This window comes from Macrobrachium nipponense, chromosome 47 (genome assembly GCF_015104395.2).
Source record: "Macrobrachium nipponense isolate FS-2020 chromosome 47, ASM1510439v2, whole genome shotgun sequence".
Lineage (NCBI taxonomy): Eukaryota > Metazoa > Arthropoda > Malacostraca > Decapoda > Palaemonidae > Macrobrachium > Macrobrachium nipponense.
The window spans coordinates 21547043-21571909 of record NC_087222.1 but is presented as its reverse complement, the minus strand read 5'-3'; the positions used below and the strand labels follow the sequence as shown (position 1 = coordinate 21571909).

Sequence of the window (24867 nt, the reverse complement as noted above, 5' to 3'; positions counted from 1 at the left end):
CGTAACGTTCGCTTTTTTACGAAACAGGATGTTGTTCAAGCTGATGAACAGCTCGCCAAGACGCCTCTTTCTCGTCCCTAAGGGACGCTCTGTCAGCGGCCAGAGATGTCTCTGGTTCGGCAGCAATGCTCAGACTATCCTAGTTTTCGACAGGAGAAGGGCAAAGAATTCCTCATAACCAAGAACACACAGGCTTCCTTTTAAATACCCTTCTGCAAGTGTCGATGAGCTTGATAAAGACGCAAGATGTCGCACACACTAGGCAAGCACCTTGCGAGGATGTCTTTCGGAACGCTCGGCGTTCCTTTTTTGAGTGAGTTTCTGGAGATGTTCATTTGCATTACAAAGACGCAAGATGTTGCACAGGCGGCCGTCGTTTTTGTCAAGAGTGGCGAACGTCCTTAAGACTCGTCCTGATGGCGATCTCCATATTTCTGCGTAGGACGCTCGCTCTTCATGAGCGGCGTTCCCCTCGCTAGGGAGTCTCTCAAGTTACTTGTGTTGACGCTTTTGGACGACAAGATCCTCTCTGAGAAGCCGTTCAGAACACTTGGTGTTCTATGCACCAACATGCTCGGCAAGACTCGCGTGAGGACGTCCCTTGAAAACGCTCGACGTCCCATGCATGGAGACGTGAGGAGGCTTTTCGATGTTCGACGTCCTACACGTAGAGACGTTCACCAGGACGCTCGCCAGGACGATTTTTGGAAGGCGCTTTATGTCTTACACATCTGGACGCCCGCCAGGACGCTAGCGAGGATGCTTTTGAAGACGCTCGGCATCATTTACGTCATGACGCTCGGCAGATCACTTGCCAGGACGTTCTACAGAACGATAGGCATCCTACACATCAAGAGGACGTTCTTCAGGACGCTTTTGAGGACGCTTTTGTGGACGTTCGCCAGGACGCTTCGGTGGAAGCTCGGCAGGACGCTTTGCGGGAAGCTCGGCCTCTTATTGCTGCTCAGGACACTTCTTAGGACACTTGACGCTTTTTAGTCGCTCGTCAAGAGGCAGGACGCTCCACAGGACGTTCCTTTACAGAAATTTTTAAAAAATTCGGAGTTAGCGGAGAGGCATACTCGAATTTTTTCTTCGAACCCTCCTGCCCCTTCATCGATTTCTGCGAGAATCGGGAAGATTATATACTCGGATTCCTGGGTTACTTTCTGTCATGTAAAGGGGTTTCCCCCATTAGTAAGATACTAATTGTTTTGTCAAGTTAGTGGGTTTTCCCCATTGACAAGATACTGAACGTTTTGTCAAGTAAGTGGGGGACCCCTCATAAATGGGCTGGTTCTCATTGACAAAGATCTTAATAACTTTTTATCGCGTAAGCGGATAAGCTCTCATTAGCAAGGTTCGGAAGAGCTCTCATTCATATCAGAGGCTCATCCGGGAAGAGAAAAAGACTTGTAGATTACGTCCATGAAGTCTTATGTCCAATATCATTAGAAGCTTGAATGGTCCTTTTCGATCCTCAGTTCTCTCTTGAGGATCTCTATTCGAATAATTTTAATCCGTTCTCTTGGCAAAGAGTCTCTTGGCAAAGAGAAAGAAGACAATCAATTTTCATTCTCTCTCTCTTCCTCGTCGAGGAAAGAATGTAGTAGAGAATTTGATGCTCAAATTACTACAATATTTACGTAGTTTATCTCTGCGTCATATTACTTACGTATGGGTCAAGTCATATACAAATATCATATTTACCTCTACGGATAGCAACCGAAAGGACTGTTGTTCTGAGTGTATTTATTCAATATTCCCTTTAACTTTCCAAAAGTTTCCGGGGTAAGAACAACGCTTAAGGTATTGTTACGACAACAACAACTCAGCTTCTGCAATTAGCGAATTCTGCTTTCGTTTATATATGCCCTGCTTTGAGGAGTTTTCCTTTTGCTCGATAATATCATTCCTATTCCTTCGTAAATGGAGTAGCTGGCAACTCAGGCAGAATGGTGCGAGACGATGAATGAAGGCTGCTGTTACTGTGATTAACGCAGTACCGGCTAGCTCTCTGACATGCGCGGTCGGTTACGTCTCTCTCCCCTGCGGGAATGGCTGACTAGCCGTATCTCTGCCCTATAATCATGGTTTTTAGCCTCAGGTTGAGGGGATTTCTAGTAATCATGAATGAACATGCCTTCCGTTTACTTAGAAAGTTTCAACAGAGATATCTCTTAGACCTGTTCGGTGCAGTTTACCGCACTGTAATAGAGTTCTGTACGAGTCTACCGCGGCATATCACTATATAATGCTCTCCTGTTTATGCAGCGCAGCCTTTTTAGGGAAGGAAGCATGCTTTGTGAGGGAATGGATGAGTCTGCTGGGGACCATTTCCTCTCTGGAGAAGCTTGTTTCCCTGAATAGACTGCAATTCAGACCTCTACAGTTTTTCCTAACGGAGAACTGAAATAACATAAAAAATCTAGAAATAATTCTAACATCTCTCAATGCGTTGACGACCACCTTAGGTGATAGCGAGAGGGTGCCAGGCATCTAGACAGAGGTACAGATGTCCTGGCACATAGTCTAAAAAGAATTGGGAGCAATTTGGTTGGCTCTCCAGTTCCTAAAAGAGTGAGTTTTGGCCGAGTGGTCAAAATCATCTTAGATAATTCCACAGCTCTCTCATGTCTCAAGAGGAGAGAGATGGTTATGGGCATACGCATAGAACGTAATGATCCTCAAGAGGTTCGTTACACGAGTACACGTCCGTGCGGATCTTCTCGATCGACGACAGCAACTTCCAAACTGAGTAATCCTCGTTTAGAAGTGTGTCGAGAGTTGTAGAGACTCTGCGGTCATCCTTTCGTAGATTCTTCGCAATAGTGAAGACGAAGAAGCTTCTTCTATGTTGCTCCCTTATTCTCGATCCGAGAGCAGTAGCAATAGACGCCATCCTATAGTATGGAATGGGGATAGTTGGTTAGTCTCTTTTCCCCTATTCAAAGCTTAGGAATATAATTAATTGCTGGCGTCAGAGGGAGCGACAAAGACGCTGATCGCTCCAGATTGGTCTTTGAGAGGCTGGATGCACAGAGGCCACGTCCTTCAGAGAGCACTTTCCAAGGACCCTTCCCGAGAGAATCGGTCTACTCTAACAGCCTCACTTCGAGAGGTCCCTAAAACCTCTCCGCTCTGAGTCTGAATGCGTTCAGATTGTAGAGAAGCAAGAGGATCTTCAAGTTAATGGCAAAGTCCCATTTCCAAGACATAGCAGTGCTGCCTATTTTGCAGTGTAACAATTGGACTGGACCGTTTCTGGGGATAGTGTAGGAAGAAAGAGTGTTCCTCCACCTTGAACTCTGTGTATTACTTTACCGTCTTCCCTTTCCGTCTGAAGTATGGGATAAGCTATCCCACCCTCCAAAACAGTCGCAACTATTGTAGAAGACGGAAATATGTTGTTGACGGCCTCTAGGCTCAGAGATTCGGATCTGTCAAACAAAAAAGCCCTTCACGATCTTTGAGGTCTGTGGAAATCTTTAAATTGTCTAGATCGAAGCTGTCATGGAACTTAGACGTGGTCTGAAGTTCCGGATGTCAAAGCATTTCAACTTCTCCTTTCTGTAAACTTATACACGTGTCCAGAAAGGCTAATTTTCTAACCACTCTAGCTACGGCAAAGAGGGTTAGTGAGGTTTTAGCCATCATCAGAGGTTTTGGCTTTAGAGAACATAATGCGGTGGCCCTCTAAGGCTTCCTTTCGTGCTAAGTACGAATACCCATCTAACCCTTGGCCAAGAGGGCTGGAGATCAAGGGGATGGCACAAATTATCAGGCAAGAGCCACAGAGAGTCCTGTGCCATGTCGGGGCTCTCAAGTTTTATCGTGATAAAACTAAAGGAAGTCGAGGTCATTCGGACAATCTGCGGTGTTCCGTAAAAAGACCAGACTTGCCCATGTCCAAGAACACCCTGGCGTTATAGTTAAGGAGTTCTTTTAAACAGTCTCATTCATTATGTTTGCATAAAGATTTGAGATTTTTTAAACTGAATGCTCAAGAGGTGAGGGCGCGGCCTCGAAAGCATTTCAACAGAGCATGACACTCAGTAACATCCTGAGTGCCACGTTTTAGCGAAGCAACTCTGTGTTCGCTTCACACTCCCGGCGAGATGTGAAGACGACATATGAGATCTGCAAGTCGCTAGGACCATACATATCCGTAGATATATTATTGGGGGCAGGAAGCAGCACGAATCCTATCCTATAGAAAAGGGATAGGTGTGCTTTTAACTTTGAAGGGTCGGTCGCTTGAGGCGCGTTCCCTTTCTTTAGCCTAGAAGTTATGGAACTAACTTTGATAGGTTAGGTCAGGTGGTGGTTTTAGCTTCGTTGCCCTCAGAAGTATGGTCATATGGTCTAGTCACATTGTGGTCACGCCCCCGTTGACAGATCATCTAGAGCACACCAGCATTACAGGTCTCTACCTCGCTGGCAACTCTAGTAAAGCAGAAGCAGACTTTGGTGACAGTAATCACGAAGTCAGCTATGCTAAAAGGTAGGGAACCAAGATGTCTATCATCTACATAGATTTGTTTCCTAAAATCCTATTCTGTCTCTTCCCACCCTCCAAAGGTGGGATTCAGCTATATATATATATCTGACAGGTAAGTTTCATGAACAAAATGTTATTGTTATAATACAATAAAGTTTGTTCATACTTACCTGGCAGATATATATAATTAAGTGCCCACCCACCTCCCCTCAGGAGACAGTGGCACTATAAAATATGAATAGAAAATGGGAATGGTTCCTGATATCCGCCTCCCAGCGGCGGGAATGGGTACTAACCACCTGGCCGCCCACTGCGTGTGCCGCGAATTTTGAAATTCTGTCGGACTTCAGAGAATACAGCTATATATATATCTGCCAGGTAAGTATGAACAAACTTTATTGTATTATAACAATAACATTTTTAGTTCCTTTCCAAAGAACGGTCAGACTTGTGATACACATGCAGAATGTATTCCACTTACCAATACATCCTCAGTCACCCAAGTTCCTTCAAGACATATTTACAAAAAGGTGCATATTGTTGTTCTGTGCACTTTGTTTGGCTTAGTGTACAGCCCTCTATAAGTTTTGTCAGATGGATGGTGTCGACTTTAGGAGCAAGACACTTCTACAGAATCAATGGTTCAAGTTCGCTAACTCTGTCAACAGTATTCCAAAGGCCAAGGACCTGTTGCTTCTGACCCAATTTCTATGCATTATATTTTTAATTCTCTATATCCCCATTCTTATCTAAAGATGTGGGGATGATACTTTATGCATGCTTGTCCGTCAAAGATGAATAGGCATGTGCTACTTGAATAATTTTAGGCCTGAAGGAAACTTCCTATATAGTTAGGGCTTTTCCTTATTAGGAAACATGGCCTCACTGGATTTTTTTCAGATAATCGCTTAATTAACGTACAGTTTTGGCGTAATAATTATAACTTACAAATAACGTTCTTTAGATTTGTAAGTAATCCAGGATCATCTTTGGCTCCAGGGCTGTTCTTAAGCCTAAGTCATGCAACATAGAATGGTCAACACTACACCTGGTAAAACTTTCTAGATGTTAGGGCAGTGGAAAGACATCTGGATGCTTAGCAGGTTTATTCCTGGTCAGAAACAAAGTCTTTGTGGAAAGTTTGCTGCTTTGAGTGAAAAGAAACAACATATGGGTTTGATCATTCATTCTGTGGAAGGACAGAGTTTTGGCAATTAGGGATTCAGAAAGAACAAACTGCCTACAAATGGCCTTTACATGCGTAAGAATTGGTAGCTGGGGGATTTGAGGAGCACTCATTTAGACTTACTACTCCTTTGATGGCCCTCAGGCTTGAGCAGTGGATGTTTCCTCAAATTTGGCCAGATTCAGACTTATAGGCCTGCCCCTCGTATTTGCTCTGAATACTATTGAGCAATTTCAAGTTTAAGAATTGCTTATTGTCTCCTGTAGAGCCCTTGTAGCCTCAGGGCAAATGATTTTCAGAATTTCCAATGCTCTCGGTAGATGTCTCTCATTCTTTCATTAAGAGGAAATCAACTATATTCAACAATTCGATACAGTTCCATTAACTTAGGCATCTCCTTAACTGCTTGGAGATATTAGAATGTTCCCTCCCAATAAGAAGATTTTCAGGTTATCATAGGATCTGTCCTTAATTGAAATCATCCGTTGCCTGGGGTCAGAAGCAGTGGCCTGTGTATTGCTGAGGGTGGCATTCTAGAGGAATTTTCAGCACCTGGAACCTTGTAGACATCAATGTTTTCTGTTTAGAGATAGCAAGACTTTTTGCTGTCTACTTCCAAAGTTATCGTTCCATACTTTCCTCAGTGTTGCATCATATACCTTTAGATCTCGCTGAGGATCAGCACTATAAGGTGTTGAGATTAAAGCCCCTTTATCTCTATATCAGTCTCTCTCTGGAGTTTGATAGATGCAGGTCTAAACTTTATTGAGTACTATCAGCACCAAATAAGTAAATTTATTGCCAGCACCCTTCTTTAAACTCTTGTAAAGGGAATGCTATTTTATCTTTTTGCCTTAGAGCTGAGGGTGATGTTAAGGCTACATTTTACAGTGACCTGTGAAAATTCCAGTGTACTCCTTAGTGGGGAAGAAGAGGAAACTTCTATGTCCTGTTGGGGCAATTAAAACTTAATCAGATTGGTTAAACCTAGAACATTTTTATCATCCTTTTAGAAACTTGAACATCTTTGTCAAAGGTTAATCCTGGAAGAGACAAAGTTAACCTTTTGTTTTGTGGTTTTAGGAAACGTAGCTGTCTTTGCCAAGCTTGGAGGCAAAGTTAACTTTTTGTTTTGTGGTTTTAGAAAACCAATAATGTATTTGTGAAGGTTAAGCCTGGAAGAGGCAAAGATAACCTTTTGTTTTGTGTTTTTAGAAGCTAGAATGTCTTTGTCAAGGAACACGAGGTCCTCTGTGTCGTATTTGATTAGGCTAGTGCATGAGAACTAGCTCCATATCCTCTACCTTTATTAAATGTAAACATTCATAATGTGAGCAGCAGTTGTAATTTAATGTAGTGTTAAGTCAATTTGTCTCTCCAGAATAGGATTGATGTGGCACAGTAGAAGTGCAATTTGGTTTTTACCCGCTCACTACCTTATGTATACAGAATTTCATACATTCAACTTCCCTGTCAGATATATACTTAGCTATAGACTCCGTCGTCCCCGACAGAAATTCAAATTTCGCGGCACACGCTGCAGGTAGGTCAGGTGATCTACCGGCCTGCCGCTGGGTGGCAGGAATAGGAACCATTACCGTTCTAGAACCAGATTTTTTCTGTCGCCGTATTGTAAACATATGTTTGCGGTACCTCCTGACTTGATTTTCGTGTTTCATCGCCATCGATCTTCTGGGCTGTCTTTTGCAGGGAAGTACTGGGTCTTTGGCTCGGCATACGCTTTTATTAACTTTTAGTAACTTTTTAATGAATTTGGCTTTGAAAATTTCGAAGAATATATGACTTGTAACTACCGAAATTGTCGGTAGACACTCACATAGTTTGCAAGAAAGGGAAATATTAATATTTATTCATTAATACGTGTAATAAGTGTTAGAATTGATTGAGGAAATATACTGACTCTCTACTTTAAGGAGTCAGAAAAGAATATAACTAGATACGCTTCCTTTAGAAGTTTTATTCGCTACTCGTACTAACGAGCAGTTAGAGTATTAACAGTACTAGTAGTGTTGCATCCTCATCACCTTCTTATTTCACAGAAACTTCAAATTCATAATTGCAATTTGAAGACAAGGGATGTAGCTCAAAATGCGAGCTATTAAAAGGTAAGAAGTGATTACAGTGTTCCCCATTGCAGTGGAGGGTGCGTCTGATCGGCTCTTGTCTCGCTCCCAGGTCTAGACCTCTTCCAAACTCACAAGCCCAGAGGAGACGGAATGTCGAAAGCCGCACGGAGGCTTCAGAGAATCCCCACCGGTCAGGCGTCCCCTCGGCAGATTCTGTAGAACGTCCCAGACTGCCAAGTTCGCCATTGGAAAGGCGTCCTAAAATAGTGGAGGGTGCGTCCGATCGGCTCTGTCTCGCTCTCAGGCCTAGACCTCTTCCAAGCTCACAAGCCCAGAGGAGAAGGAATGTCGAAAGCCGCACGGAGGTTTCAGAGAATCCCCACCGGTCAGGCGTCCCATCGGCAGGTTCTGTAGTAGCGTCCCAGACTGCCAAGGATAGCCGTTGGAAAGGCATCTTAAAACAGTGTTTTTCGTCATCCGATTCTTCATCGAAAGGAAAAAAGGGTGGAGTTCTGACAAGCTATCGAGACCTTCTAAAAGAAACTCTCCAGCTTGGGATTCTAGCCCGGAAAGTTTTCCAGAGGACTATCCACCTGAGAAGAAGAAAGAGATTTATTCATCAAATCCTCCTTCCCCTAGATCGGATACGGAGAAAAAAGACGCCACTACGAAGATCCTAAGAGAAATGCAACAACAGATATCTGCGTTAATGGGAGTTTTGAAGAAGCATCCTCCCAGGAGGAAGGATCACTTCCTTCCCGTTAAGAAATCCTGTCCGATAGAAGTCTTTGACAGCTCGGACGAGGCGCCTGCCAGGCGCAAAACGCCGACAAGGCGAGAGGATTCTAAAGAAAGACCTGAAACTCCTACTAGGCGAAAAGCGACTGAAGCGCCTGAAACAAGGCGCAAAGCGCCTGAAACGAGGCGCAAATCGCCTGAAGCGCCTGAAATGAGGCGCAAAGCTCCTGAAATGAGGCGCAAAGCGCCTGAAACAAGGCTCAAAGCGCCTGAAGCGCCTGAAACGAGGCGCAAAGCGCCTGGAGCGCCTGAAATGAGGCGCAAAGTGCCTGAAACGCCTGAAACGAGGCGCAAAGCGCCTGAAGCACCAGGAGCCAGGCTCCAGGCGCTATGAACCAGGATCTTCATCGGAAATGGAGTTAGAGGCGGACCGAGAGGCTCCTCTTTGGGAATTTTCGCAGGATCAGTTTTCACCTGACAGGGTCTCTAGATGTCGCACAGGCGGCCGTAGCCCTTGTCAGGATATGCCTGATTCTGCGAAAGGTGAAAGACATTCGAGGCCTTTTCCTGATAGGGACGGGAGTTGTCGCACAGGCGGCCGTCGCCCTTGTCAGGATAGTCTTAATGCAAGCAAAGGCAAGAGCAAGATCGGCCTTCTCCTGGCGGGGACTCGATGTCGCACAGGCGGCCGTAGCCCTTGTCGGGTTAATGTCAGTACTGCTAAAAGCCCTTCACCTTACGAAAGGAGGCGCTCTCCTCCGGTTGCTCATTCTTCTCCCAACTTGATGGACAGGAAATGGAAGATAGATCGGAATTGGAAGCCAATGAGGGGGCAGGTCTCTCAGTTTAGAAGACCTTAGCGACCTTTTTTATTGAGAGAATTATAGTTCATTACTAGTAAGAGGATATTAAAATCATCCTCCTTCTAAAAAATAATGCAACCAACCATTTACAGAAAGAGTGGCAATCGTTTGGAAATTGAACAAGATTCGTACGAGCTCTCATTCATTGATTAGAGGCTCTTCCAGATAATAGAGGCGTAGAATACGGCCTTATCTCCAAGAGAATAAAAGCTTGAGAGATTCTCTTCGATCCTCAGTTGTCATTTGCGATCTCTTTCGACTAATACTAATTCGGGTTTATTGACGAAAAGAACAAAGAGAGTAATATTTCCATTCTCTCTCTGCATCAGAGAGGAAAGAATGTAGTTGTAGTAAGAAGATTTGGTGTATACGACTACTGAATGACAAGTCATATACGCATACCATAGTTGCCTTTGTGGTTCGCTACGGAATTATCTATATCCTTACAGGAATTTCCTAGTAAGGACTTCGCTTAAAAGGTTTGTTACGACAATACCTACTCAGCTTCGGTATTTAACAAAGGTTGTTTGGCTTAAATATGCATTATTGAGAGCTTCCTTAGGCTCAAGAATAATTTTATTATATTCCTTCATTGAATGGAGTAACTGGCAACTCAGGAAGAATGCAGCCAGGCAGCGAACGAGACGGCTGTCATTGTAAGCCAATACAGTACCATCCAGTTCTCGGTCATGATCACTTGGTTACATCTCTCTCTCCTACGGGATCGAATGGTTAACCGTATTTTCCCCCTACAATCATGGACTTAGCCTCAATTTGAGGGGATTTATAGGCAAACATGAATAACATGGTATTCGTTTTGCTAAGGAGTGTTCAATAAAAAGATCCCTTGTAATCTTGCGGTAGTGTTTACCGCAATGTAAGAGGATTATAAGAATAAGACAACAATATGAATTTAATGCAGTAGAGCTATATATATTATTTGATGCTCTCATGCTTACGGAAGCAAAATAATGGACTAGCTAACTTTTCGATATAGCGAGTTATTAATCGAAGGCTTCAGTAACCTCTCTGACAGCAGGCTCGGTAACGGCACGGTTCGTTCCTGATTTCGTTCCCCGTCTAACTGGAGGGGTGTTCGATCCCAAGGAGGGACGAAATGATTTTTTCAAATCAATTTGACTAATTCCACAGCTCTCTCATATCTCAAGGAGCATCGAGAATCTCTTTGTTCGCCCATGTTCGCGTTAACAAGAGAGAACCTGTTTGGAAAACAGACAAGGAACGTAACGATCCATAAGAGGTTTGCTGCACGATGTTGCACGTCCGTGAGAACTTTCTCGATCGACGATATAACTATCAACTTATGTCTAGTCTTAGTTGGAAAGAGAGTTGTGGAAACCTGCGAGATGTCTTCTTCATAGATCTCTTCACAAGGTGGAAGACAAACAGGCTTCCTCTAGACTGCTTCCTTATTCTCGAACCAAGAGAGGTAGCAATATACGCCATTTTTAGTTTAAATGGGGAATAAACTTTAGTCTTTTTTCCCCAAGATATATAAATTCTTAACAGATATTAAGATAAATGGGCATCAAAGGAAGAGAGGATGATACCTTATGCCTCATTTTGGCCTTAGGTTGGATTCACAGAAGTCACGTTCCTCTCACAGCATGTTTTGGAAGGCTTTTCCAAGAGAGTCTGGAGATTCTATCAGCATCTATTATAATTGGACCTTAACAACCTCTACACTCTAAGTCTGTCCGCGTACAGACTGACCAGAAGTGGACATGAATGAGAGGATTTTTCAAGGTAAATGACAATAGTCATGGCCAAGACATAGAATTGCTGCAGATCGTGCTAGATGGAATGAGGAAACTGTCCTCTTCCGATACCTCTGTGAACCACATAGCGGTTTTTTCTTCCCTTTCAGAGGGAAGAATCACCTTTGTATATATCTGCTATCAAAGAACGCAGTAAAAGGCTATACTCTGTCTATACAAGGGGAATTAGAGATAGCAGAGGATTAAGATCTTCGGGATCTTATACGATACCTCAATACGACAAGAGTAGGATATCATGTACTTCGAATGGGATCTTTTGTGACCTCAGATTCCGTGTTCTGACAATATGGAACTGCTCCTCATCAAACTTCTTTGAGAAATTTTATGAGGGAATTCTTTGTTTCTCTTGGCCCTAAACGACCAAGAAGACAAGTGAATTTTTTGTGCATTGGAATCTCGCATCAGATTCAATGGAGACTCGGCAATGGGTTCTTGCCAGCATAGTATGTCTGGCAAAAGAACTAAAACCCTCCATTCCTGACTCAACGCTTTCAGATAGAAGTTTCATTGCCCAGGCAGGGTACTTACGTTTTCACCTACAGAAGAAGAGATAGTTTAAACGTTTGCCTACAAAGTCTTTGGGATGCGATGAGGGCTCGAAATGCTTCCCAGAAGGTATTCAGAAGGATACAATAAGAGCTAGAAATCAGGAGTCCTCCCAATTTCAGCTCTGAGTCTCCTTCGACTTCCAAGCTCCTTCCCTTCCTTCGGACAAGGATAGGGAAGATTCTGCAACGAGGAACTTCATCAACAAGTAAGAAGAGATCTCGTTAGCAACGGAAGGATTCAATAAGGATCCTCCTCGGAGGAAGACTCTTATCTCTCGTACTGTTAGTTGTCCTATCGTCTAATGGATGTAGTTTACTACAATCACCTCCCCTTGCCGGAGAGGCCAAAAGCTCAAAGTGGAAGAATTTCTTCCACCCTTCTCCAATCTCCTGATAAACTATTGTGGATGTTCAGGACTTTCGGACAATGTAGCGCCAACCAGGCGCCAAATGCCAAAACAGGCGTAAAAAACGCCAGAGGCAGACAGTTTCAAGGAACACTGTCATTGTCTGATGAAGAGAAAGAGGGGGCCTCCAACCTAGCGCAGATGCGCTAGAGGCGAACAAATCGGACAGATAAGAGTGTCCGATGTGGACATCGCCAGACATCCTCGAGACTCTACTAAGCTCGAAGCTCCAGCAAGTGGAGAGGAGTCAGTCAGGCGCCAGGCGCCAAATAGTGCCAGTCTGGAGCCAGGCGCGAAGCTACTTCCAGGCGCGAGGCGCCAGCCAGGAGTCGGGCGAAAAGTGCCTTCCAGGAGCTAGGCGCCAACCAAGCGTCAGGCGCCAGGCAGGCACGAGGCGCCAGGCAGGCACGAGGCGCCAGGCAGGCGCGAGGCGCCAGGCAGGCGCGAGGCGCCAGGCAGGCGCGAGGCGCCAGGCAGGCGCGAGGCGCCAGGCAAGCGCGAGACGCCAGGCAGGCACAAGGCGCCAGCCAGACGCCAGCCAGGCTCTAGGCTTCATCCAGAAGAGATCCATTTCAAAGAAAGCCCTGGTCTTCCTTGAAACAAGTGTGATCGCTAAAGCACTTCATGAGTAACTTGATGATTCCTTCAAACAGCTGAGAATTAAAAGCGCATGAAGTGCGAGCTTTTATGAATTCTTGTTCTTTCCATAACAATATGTCATGAGGACATATTAGCTGTCACTTATGGGAGATGCAACTCTGTGTTGACTTCCCATTACACGAAGGAGGTCAAGTTGACCTACGAGAGATCCTTCTCTCTTGGTTATACGTGTCTACGGATACGTTGCTGGGATAGGGAGCCGACACTGATCCTTAACTAGTGAGTTAGATTTATTTAACATGGTGTTTTTTTCTTTGGGTTGTTTGAAAGGAGTTTGGGGATAACTCTTTTTTAAGCACTAACCCTCGTGTTAGGATCAGGTGATCGGGACCGGTGTTGTGCTCCTTAATTATGCCACTAGCCATAGGTGTATTGTCATGTAAGTGGATAAGACCCCATTGACAAAAGACCATTAGATTCTGTCAAGTAAGTGGATAAGACCCCATTGACAGATCTACAAGAACTCTTAGCCATAGGTCACATCCTTGCTGAGGCTCTTGAGACGAAGCAGACTACTAGCAATAGCTAGGAAGTCAACCCTTCGTCTAAACACATAGGAACCAAGGTTTTATTTATCCATTACCTACAACGTATGTTGTTTACCGGTCTAATCAGTAATTAGCTGTCTCTTACCCTCCGCCAAAGGTGCCAATCAGCTAAGTATATATCTGACAGGGAAGTTGAATGTATGAAAATGATATTGTTATTGTACAATAAAGTTTCATACATACTTACCTGGCAGATATATACGATTAAATGGCCCACCCAGCCTCCCCTCAGGAGACAGGTGGAAGAAAAAATCTGGTTCTAGAACGGTAATGGTTCCTATTCCTGCCACCCAGCGGCAGGCCGGTAGATCACCTGACCTACCTGCAGCGTGCGCCGCGAAATTTGAATTTCTGTCGGGGACGACGGAGTCTATAGCTAAGTATATATCTGCCAGGTAAGTATGTATGAAACTTTATTGTACAATAACAATATCATTTTTGTTTGAAAACAGTAAAGCCCTTAATCCACTACTAGTAGTAGGTAGTATTTTCCTGAACTGAAGAAAGAGCAATTGTTTGGGCTCTTTTCTTTAAGTCCTGGGTTTTAATATTTTGAGGAGGGTGAAGGTACAAATTTTGTATAGGAGCATACCTTTATATCATAAAGATATTTTAAGTGACTCGTTTTATAGGACTTTTGGGCCCAGACACAGGGGTCCCCTCATACCGCCTCTGTTTCATTCTGGCTGAATCGAAGCCATTTTCTCCACAAGGATGCTCTTTGCTGTGCTACATGAATGGAATCCAACATCCAACTTTTGGTGGAAGTAAAATCCAGAAAGGATTCTGGATCAGGTAAGTGTTTTGGGTTTCATGCAAGAAACCTTTAGTTCTATTGGCTGAGTGGATTTTTCTCTAGCTGCACTACCCACCATCCTCTTCTTAATGTGAAAATCAGCTTAATTGAACAGTAGGTAAGATTCATAACAAATGATATAAATTTTCATAATAAAATATGTTATTTGGATACTTACCTACTGTTAAAGTAGACTCCAGCCAGCCTCCCCACAACTTAGTGGGCTGTCCAGAAGAATTCTGACGAGCTAAAACATTCGAAACACACCAGGTGGAGAACAGGTGAACTAGAGTCATCCAGACAGCCATTCAATTTTTTATTTGAATGCTGACTCGCCTCAGTAGGTAAGTATCCAGATATAATGAATTTTATTATGAAAATTTATATTCTTTTATGATACAGTGTTCCCCCGTACTATTTGTGGGGGATAGGTCCCAGGACCCCCCCCCCCCCCACAAATAGCTAGAACCCACGAATAGTTGATACCCCTATAAAAACATTTAAAGCTGCCTATTTTGTTAGGTAAAACTCAATAAAAACCCATCATTAATGTTTATACCTGGTTTTTTTAATAGTGTTATCACAAAAAGTGCATTTTTATTATGAAATTGATAAAAAAAACAGGAATTTGTGGATATTTTTCATAGAAAAATACTGCAAATGGGCGAATTTTTGGTGAATAATGGGTGTATATGTTCCAGAGAGAAATCCACGAATACGTAAGTCTGCAAATCCATAATCTGCAAATACGGGAGTGTCACCTTATTGGAAAACTGTTGTAACTTAGAACTCCGTAAAACCTGACTAAGTGTCGTAAACCATCCTGGATTTTTTCATGAATGTATCTGAAAAACTGTCGTAAACCAGGGAATGCCTGGAACTGAGTATTTGAATGCCTCAAGAGTGGAGGAGACCTGACACTTGGGCCATCAACTGACCAAAGCATGTCGCCCAAAACTGCCAAACCCTCCCGTCCCAATAAAACCTGAGGAGATGACGAGACTGAGGGTAAATGGAGGCCTGAAGAAATGCATCCTTGAGATTGATGGAGAACATCCAATTGTCCTGATGGATTCCCAGAACTGATCTGGGTGTCTGATCTGCTGTTTTTTTCATTACTAAGGAATTTATCTCGGCCTCTAGAGCTCTTCCTTCGGTTGAAGCGGGAGAATAACTGTCGAATCGGATAGGGGTATTCGACAGCGGCAGAACAGACTCCAAGGGAACCATATACCTTTCTTTGAGGGCTTGGATGACCCAGTGTTCCACTCTTGAGGATTACTAAACTCCAATACTGCCCTAACTGCTAAGGAGATGTCCCCTATTTCCCAGAATTTTGCCCCCTACCAAGTGAAGTAGACTGTTGCCCACCAGAAGAAGCAGAAGAATCACTCTTACCATCACCTAAACCATGAGAATTCCCTCCCCTAAATTTCTTATGAGGGGCCCCCTGACTGGTCCTGCAAAACCCACCTTCGTCTTGACCTTAAGATAGAATCATTTAGGACTTTTCCAAAACTGCCTCATCAAATGACCCCCTCCCAAGAAGGACAATGCTCTCAATTTCTTCTTGTTTAGGTCTGAAAGAGTGGGAGGAGCAGGTCCCAAATAAAAGTCCTCCTGCCCAGCCGCAAGAAAGATCTTAAGGGTGAACTCTCTGACATAAGTTGTTTCAGGGAGGAATTAAAACTATCTACCAGTTGATGGTATAGTGACACGTTGTCATCAGTAAGACCAGGAATTGAGACAATGGCATTGTTTACAGACCAGACCCAAACTAGAGAATTAACAATCTCCATAATGGCACCAAAGGCCCCTTGCAACTTTGAACAATCATCCACTGAAATCCCAACCTGAGCCTTCAAAGGCTTACCAGAACCGGATGACACGTTAGCCATATTCTCATTCAAGGTCTGAGCTGAACATGAGGAACCAGAAACTAAAATATTTTTTCCTGGACGGTAAAGCAGAGATGGGAATAGCTGGCCTACCCTCTAAAACCTTGGCAAGTGGCTATCAGTAGCAATGTTTCGGTTTCACCAATCTCATCAAGGTTCCACTGGAGAAGGGAAGAAGGTGATGCTTTCTTTGACATTCCCCTAACAAACCTGGATGCCTGACCTTAATTGAGAACACTGTTTAGCCTGAACTGAAAGACCTATAGCCTCAGGGAAAAGTCCCATAATAAACTCCTGCATGCCCCTTTACATTCCCACTGAGGCTGTCTCTCCATCCCCAGAATTGCAAGTCTTACATGGAAAATACACAGCTGTGTCTGCAATATTCAGTAAGGTTAGAACTGAGTTCTGATCCTCCCCTTCCCCATCAGAAACAATCATCTCCTGAGATTTCTCCACCCCAACTGATGAAGAAGTAGCGACCCAAACTGAGACCTCCCTCTATTAGCCAGAGCACAAAGGGCTTCTACAAACGCTGACTTCTCCCTCCCAAGAACATCCTTTCTCTCCCCACTAATAGCAACACTATCCTTCACATTAGTGCATTAGGTCCCAACTTTAAGGTTATTACCCACACTAGAAACCAAACTATCCCCTGACTCAGAATGAACGTAGTAAGTGGTCTTGTGGATAATACCAAGCATCAAGCATATGACAATGTGAGCCAGACCATAGCTTAGTCCCATAGAATCCAAAATACTGCTCAGGCGATAATACTGCAACAGGTCAAAGAGCTTGCCCATCCCATAACATACACGATCACATGGCCTGAAATAAAGTCTCAGTAACATAACCTTCCGACCTAGGCCTACCCGGGTTTTCCCAATCTCCTTCAAGATCCACATCACTATCCCCATCTAGTAAATATCAGGGGAAAGGGAGAATCTAGTAACCAAGGTCCTGCTATTCACTGCAGTGAGAACACTCCCACTACCTGTGGAATGGTGTGGTACTGAATGCACGGACTGTGTTGCAACAGGATGGCTCACTGGCGAACCCAAAACAGGACCAGGCAGCTGGAATAAACATGATTAGCCAAATCCTTAACATCAGCAAAATCCTTCATCTGACTATCTTCATGATCCCTATAATTACAGAGGATAGAGCTCAAATCATGGACAGAAACCTGATCTCATTGTTGGACCTATCTCAGAGTCAAACAATGTAACAGGTTTACCTTAATCATCTATGTACTTTCTCGCACTGATCTGGTAACACTGCAAGATCTGGTAACTGAAAAAACTTGCACATCCTTGGGCAAGAATGAGAGTGCTTACACCACTATCTTGCACGTGTGAAGCCACACGCTACCTCTAATTTTATGCTTGCTATTACTCCTAATAAGTATTGACTTAGCGTAAGACACATACTCTGACATTGCAAGCTAGACCAATCCCTACATTTAGAACAGACAGTGTGAACATCAAAAACGAGTTTAACACTTAGCCGTTCGTGGCAGGAAGTACGGCATCTTCTGTTCATTGAAGCTGATGAAAATGCACTGCTATGACTAGATAAATCCTCCATAATAACGTAGACAAATGCACTGATAACTAAAAGTAAGATTGCTGGCCAACACTACAAAAAGCCGCCAAGCGTCCATGTGCACTGGACAATGACAAAGAAAGGAATGGGTTGGTGTTAGACAGAGCTCCGTCACTCCCCAAGCAGTCTAATTTCATAGAGACCAACTGACCTGTCGCCTATTGTTTTGCAACCCAAGTTCCACATATATGTATTTATGTATTTAAAGGATATATGTGGCAATATTATATATGTATGCATTTATATGCAGTATTTTAATGTTTGTATCTAATGTTTAGGATTCAATGTTGGTAGATTTGTCGACCAGTTATTGGACATGAAAGGTACACACGAATTTGAGTTCTGCAGGTTAGTATGAAATAAGTAGATTTATATTACTCCCAACTCATGAAGGAAAGTTGCTGTTAGTTTGGTTGTCAAAATTAGAGTAAGTCTGGAATTTGTATAAAGCAGAAACTGGTTGAATTGTTCACCAACTTTGGCCTGAATAAATTTGTTGATTCTGAACAGATCCAAGGATGCTGTTTTAAATATTTCTTTTGAGACAAATTTTGTCCTAATGATCATTACACTGTGATATTTGGTTTCCTAGAGGATGCTTATTTTAGTGTTTTCATGAACGGTGCTATTCAGAACATGTTGGTCTCAGAGTGTTTATTTAATTTCAGATCGTTCCAAACAGAGGGAAATTACGTCAGTTCCTAACTAGGATTGAGTATTGCACGTAGAACATCCTGTGAAAATGGAAGCTGAAAAATCATCGTCATTGCTATTAATCAAAGAAGAGAAGGAGAATCTGGAGGAGGGTCTAACTGAAAACACAGGGGAAGGCTCTTCGTTTGCAGACCCCTTCTTAGAAGTCAAGGCAGAACCAGAATTTTTTGAAAGTGATGAATTTGATGCGAACTGTTCATCCAAATCTATTAAGTATGAGGAGGAGGAGGACAGCTCTCCAAGCTGTGATGACGAAAGCAGAAAGAAGATCTGTATTGCAGGAGAAAATAGACATTTGGGTAAAAGAGATCAATTTTCGAAGAGGCACAACACAGCAGGGAAGCGAATAACTTGTGCTGAATGCCAAAGGACATTTTCACACATGTGCCGCTTGAAGTCCCACATGAGAACTCATACAGGAGAGAAACCACATACTTGCTCTGTATGTCAAAGAAGTTTTTCTGATTCAAGTTATTTCAAAATACATGTGAAAACTCATACAGGAGATAAACCTTTTAGTTGCTCTGTATGTCAAAGAAGTTTTTCTCAATCAAATACTCTCAAATCCCACATGAGAACTCATACAGGAGAGAAACCATACACTTGCTCTATATGTCAAAGAAGTTTTTCTCAGCCAAGTGCTCTCACAAAACACATGAGAACTCATACAGGAGAGAAACCATTCACTTGCTCTGTATGTCAAAGAGGTTTTTCTGGCTCAAGTAATCTCTCAAAGCATATGAGAACTCATACAGGAGAAAAACCATATGCTTGCTCTATATGTCAAAGAAGTTTTTCTAGTCATTGGTTCCTCAAAGTACACATTAAAAATCATACAGGAGAGAAACCATTCACTTGCTCTATATGTCAAAGAAGTTTTTCTGTGTCAAGTGGTCTCACAAAACACATGAGAACTCATACAAGAGAAAAACCATATACTTGCTCTATATGTCAAAGAGGTTTTCCTCTTCAAAGTAATCTCACAAAACACATGAGAACTCATACAGGAGAGAAACCTTATACTTGCTCTATATGTCAAAGAAGTTTTTCTAATTCAAGTGATCTCGCAGAACACATGAGAAGTCATACAGGCAAGAAACCATATACTTGCTCTATATGTCAAAGAAGTTTTACTCGAATAAGTGGTCTCAAATATCACATGAGAACTCATACATGAAAACCTGAGAAAATATCTTCAGGCAATACCTAGGTGCCCAAGTATAAATGAGGTGCAGATTGCTGCCCTCAAAGGAACTGTAAAGAGCCCTCGGATATAAGGCTAGTGGAACATAGAGGTGCAACCATAGACCCTAGGCTGGGGCCATTGCACCTCAGATATAAACTGAAAGATAAGAATAACATAAGCCAGAGAGAAACCTTATGCTTACTCTATATATCAAAGAAGGTTTTCTCATTAAGTAATCTCAAAATACGCGAGAATTCAAACTAGACAGAAACTGTAAACTTGATCTCTGTCCAAGCAGTTTCTATTCCATGCATCTGTCTGTCCCCAGACAGTAAAGGCCACTGAAGCATCAAAGAAAGTGCAAGAGTCAAGGTTAAGATGGTATGACCACCTGATGAGAAGAGAAGAGCAGCACAAGGCAGGAGAAGTGATGGACGTGGAGGTGGATGGAACACGAAGGAGAGGAAGACCTAAGACCAGGTGGAGAGATTGCATTAGAAATGATATGAGGGAGAAAGGAGTACGAGAGGAAGTGACACAGGACAGAGGTAGATGGAAGAGACTCATTCAAAATGGTGACCCCGAATAGGGATAAAGCTGGGAAGAAGAAGATCTGTCTGTCCCCAAATCTTGTAACTCAGTTTTTTACCTGTTCCCTTTGTCCAATGGTTACTCAATCCCAGTGACAGTACAACCTTACGTAATCTGTAAGTCAGCAGTGACCTCTAGTGACCCAACAATGACCTCTCCCAGTATCTCAGGGTTTGTATGAAACTCTGGATTTTTCACAGCACACGATCAGGTGTTAATTTGGCTGTGTCCTCCCCTTCCCGCTTCCCTTCCCTTCCCTTCCGTATTCCTTATTACCCTTCTCCTTCCAGAGCACACGATCAAGAGTGAATTTAGGATGCCGTACAGTGCTAGGTTAAGAAATTTTCCTGTTTCTTCTTCACTTTTCTTGTTCCAGTGTAGTTTTTGTATGATTTCCAAATGAAGAATTAGTTTTGTCATTGGCTGACATGAACTTTTCTCCCTTTTGTTATACCAGCCTGAGAAGAGCCGTTGTTAGGCTCAGAGGTCTGGATAAAATAATCCTTGATAATAATACACATAATGTTATTCAGCATTGTGCATCTGCACTTGTATATGTAGTTGTAAGCTTGAATATTTCCACGAAATGTCATCCTTACTGGAAATAGAAAGATTGATTTATTCATTACACATCAATGAAATTTAGGTGCAGTTTTATTTGATTATTTTTTATATGTTCTTGGTTTTAATCTTCTACAAAGAATGATACAGCAATAGCAAATCCTTGTGTATTTCTGGTGATAGAAGTTCACTCTCAACGTGCTTCGGAAGTCACGTAAAGCCGTTGGTCTCATTGCTGAATAACCACTGGTTCTGTGCAACACAAAAACACCACAAAAAGAAAAAAAAAGTCAGTAGATCCTAATGCTTTGTATTAGTAAACCAGACACAGTGGGCAGACTGTATTCTGTTGTAAGCTAACCAGTCGGAAGTGTTCAGCCAGTACTTGCTTTATAAGTGACTAAAGTCATGTATTATTCTGATCTGATTAAACCTCTTTTTAAGTTCATTTCATTGTGTAAATGTTAGAAGTATTGATAAATAATAGAAGTACAGTGGACCCCCCCGTATTCGCGTTCTCTGGATTCGCGGACTCAAACATGCGTGGATTTCTCTCGGGAATGTTTCCCCGCATTATTTGCGGAAAATTTGCATATTCGTGGTATTTTTCAATGAGAAATATCCACAAATTCCTGGTTTTTTTATCAATTTCATCGTAAAATGCACTTTTGTGATAAAACTATTAAAAAAAAACAAGTATAAAAATCTTTAGTGGGTTTTTCTTGAGTTTTAACTGACAAAATAGGCTGTTTTCAGCATTTTTTATAGAGGTTCTAATTATTCATGGGGTGGGGGGGGCGGTTTCTGGTACGCATATCCCGCGAATACAGGGAGACCACTGTAGTTTATACACAAATAAAATCTTTCACTTGACCTCATTAAAACTCAGATATCTGAGTAAAATTTGACACTACCAAAACCTAATTGTCAATGCCCGCTAGTGTATAATAAGTATAGTATCATAAAATGTGATTGCAGATTATACGTTTTACTACGAAATATAACACTTAAAACACTTAAAGTTTATTTAAAGTTATTTACAATGAAAATAGATCTTGAAATTGGCCTTATCAAATGTCCGCTGACGTTTCCACAAACTCGAATTTGCAAAATTCTTGTTTTGAGTAAATCACATTTAAAGATTTCTCTCACTTCAAACCATCTTTTTATCAAGTAATTTAGTCGGTGAACATTTGACTTTTGTTAGTTGATAGGATTAAGACCTTCACTTTCCAACAGTGTTTAAACAATTGCTTGAATTCTTAGATTTCTTAATAATGTTTATCAAAGTTTGTGAAAACTGACTGACTCACAGTGTTAACAAATCGACATCTATTGTCACACTGGTGACATTGTTATTTGAAGTTATGGATATTTGTCACACACCGAATCTAAGGTTGAAATTTTGTTTTGTATAAATACGTACAATAAAGGCTGAGAGGGTAAGATATGATATACACATTTAATTGTTTGTCATATATAGTATATATATTTGTATGAAAATATGAATGAGGGTTTTATTGGGTAAAAAGTCTTTCAGTATTGATGGAAATAGTTTATTTTCATTGAAAGCATTTGATTGCATGTCTGTTCTAGATATAACTAGTACCTACTTAACATTTTTAGTAATGAAGCAAATTACGGTAAAATGAAATGTGATCAGGATTGTTTATAACAGGAGTCGTTCCACTACACAAACTCATCAAATTTTGCACTTGATGATTTAACAGCCTCTCAATAATCTGCTATGATTGCTCAACACTCTCCATTTCTGTTTTCCCTGTGGTTTGAGAGTCAGTCAGTGATATTGTTTGGAAATCCTGGCCAGTATGGGAGGCTTTGTAGAAAGTTTTCCTTCCTTTTCTTCATCCAGTTGTTAAGAATAATCCTTCCAGTCGCTGATCATTTTCGGTTCCTTGTAAGGATTTTTCCTTCAAGTCTAATAACCATTGCCAACTGTGTCGGGGTGAAAGTATCTCCTGCCCTTTTCATTGCCCTCTCAGTACTGCTGTGCACTGAGTCTCCTTCACATTGGCCTTATCGAAACTGAATTCTCCAAAAAATGAAGCAATGTAGCTGGCAGCATGGAATTCTCGTTTTGTCTGGTACATCCATCACAAAAAAGGCAACATCAGTATACTCTTAATTCTTGTCTGCTTCTGCTAGCCAGCTTCTGATGCAAGACGCAATTTCATTTGCTCCTTATTTAGCAATCCCTTCATGCCAAAAGCAACGAGAACCCTTAGCATTTCCTAAGTTGTGTTATAATAAGATGATAGCATGACAGTTTTCTTTTGTAAAAGAGTTCATTGCAGAGAGATTTAGGCATATATAACACTTGTTTCAGGTAGAAATTCACAGCATTTAGTTCAACATTCGACTTGGCCCTCTCCTTGATTGTTTTTTTTTATGTCTGACTAAATCTTTTTCTGTTATATGTTTTGCATATTGAAATTTCAATCCCTCTCGCTCATCTCTATTTCTTTTCCAGAATGCTTCTCTCTCTCTCTCTCTCTCTCTCTCTCTCTCTCTCTCTCTCTCTCTCTCTCTCTCTCTCTCTCTCTCTCTCTCTCTCTCACACCACTGGTCCTTTTTGGGCACATGAAATTTTAAGTTCTGAGTTTTGAATATCTTTCAGCAAAAAGAAAAGCTAACATCATTTCCACTGTTGCCTTTGGTATAAAGTTGATGATACTTTTTGGTGATTGTCAAATCAGGATATAAATATCCTTGGTAATCTATTAATGTGCTCTTCTATCACATTTAGTTGAAGCCTTTCGTCCTTTTCTTCAATTTCTCCCTTCTACCTCCACGACCCTCTGATTGCACAGCTTCATCTGATGACAGTTTCTTCATTTCTGTCCTAATTTGCTTTTCACTTACATTTAGTGTGCTTAAAAACATCACTACACACTTGTAATGTGATTGTCTATCATCGGATTTTGGTAATAAATATAAGAATGTTCTGGTTTTACGACTCAGTTTCCTATCTTTATCATTCTTGGTGTCAGTAGCTTGAACATGTGACGTAGCCATTCCCTTTGCTTTGTAACACTTCTTGCATCATAAAAACCACTGAGACGGGTGTTTCTTTCCTCGTCTGTTATTTCACTACAGCACAGACCTCTAACATTGCACAATTTTTTTTTCTGAAAACCATCGTGGCTTAAGGTTTCTTAATGCGGGTACCTCTCGCTTACACTTTACACGTATGTATGCATAACCAGAATTATGATTTTCATTGCAAAATTTTCGAAGCCTTTCTTCTGGAAAGTTATCCCCTTTTAATGGCGAAATTCCACTTGCTTCTTTTGCAAATCCATAAAGTTCAAACTGTTCAGAATGTTACATTAACGGAATCAGAGACAGTTTCTTTTTTTTAAGATAGTCTCGTATTTTGGACAAAAGCTTTATCACAATTCTTACTTATTATCACACTGATTTTTGCAACTGTCGTTATTTTCAAAATTAGAAATGCAAACCAGCTTTTGACATTCGGATCTTGCATAAGCTGCAAACACATCACTCATTACAACCTTGACTGTCACATATACCAATTGGTGATATTCCATCCTCAGGTAGTATGTCGTCATTGTTCACCACAGACACTGGATCCCTGATTGAATCACACTGACCTAAGCATATCTGAAACGTCCATGGAAGAATTATTGTCATTCTCAAAATTATTTTCGATGGTAGTTGGTGGTATATCAGAATCCTGAGAATCGTAGTCATTTGTATATTTTTTTTTTCTTTTTTTTTTCTTTTTGGCTAATTTTGATGAAGGTATATCATCATCACTATTAGGGGCACCAATGCTGGACTGCTGTTCCTCAAAATCAAGTAAGCAGCTTGATTTTTGGAATGTATATATATATATATATATATATTTATATATATATATATATATATATATATATATATATATATATATACATATAATTTTTTTCTTTCCATACTATTTCTATTTTTAGTTCCTTTCTAAAATTGAACAGCAGACTCTGTAAAGTTTATGATTGTCAAGTTATTATGCATAAATTAGCGTAATACTATCATGTGAATAAAAACAGTTACCATACAGAGCAACCAAAAGGTTTTAATTAACAATGCTGCACTTTGTGAAAAAAAAAATAACATTCAAGAAGCCTCACATTTTCACAAAGTGACGATTGAATGTTC

At 41.6% G+C, this 24867-nt stretch overlaps 1 protein-coding gene across 3 annotated transcripts in view; it reads left to right on the top strand.

Moving 5' to 3' along the window:
• LOC135204759 (gastrula zinc finger protein XlCGF17.1-like) overlaps positions 1–24437 on the top strand; it is a 67050-nt gene extending 42613 nt beyond the window's left edge. For all 3 annotated transcript variants that reach the window (XM_064234919.1, XM_064234917.1, XM_064234916.1), the window contains exon 3: positions 18305–24437. In XM_064234919.1, coding sequence (XP_064090989.1) covers positions 18379–19527 — 1149 coding nt within the window. In that variant the 5' untranslated portion in view covers positions 18305–18378 and the 3' untranslated portion in view covers positions 19528–24437. The remainder of the gene's footprint in view (positions 1–18304) is intronic.
• The last annotated feature ends 430 nt before the right edge of the window (positions 24438–24867 follow it).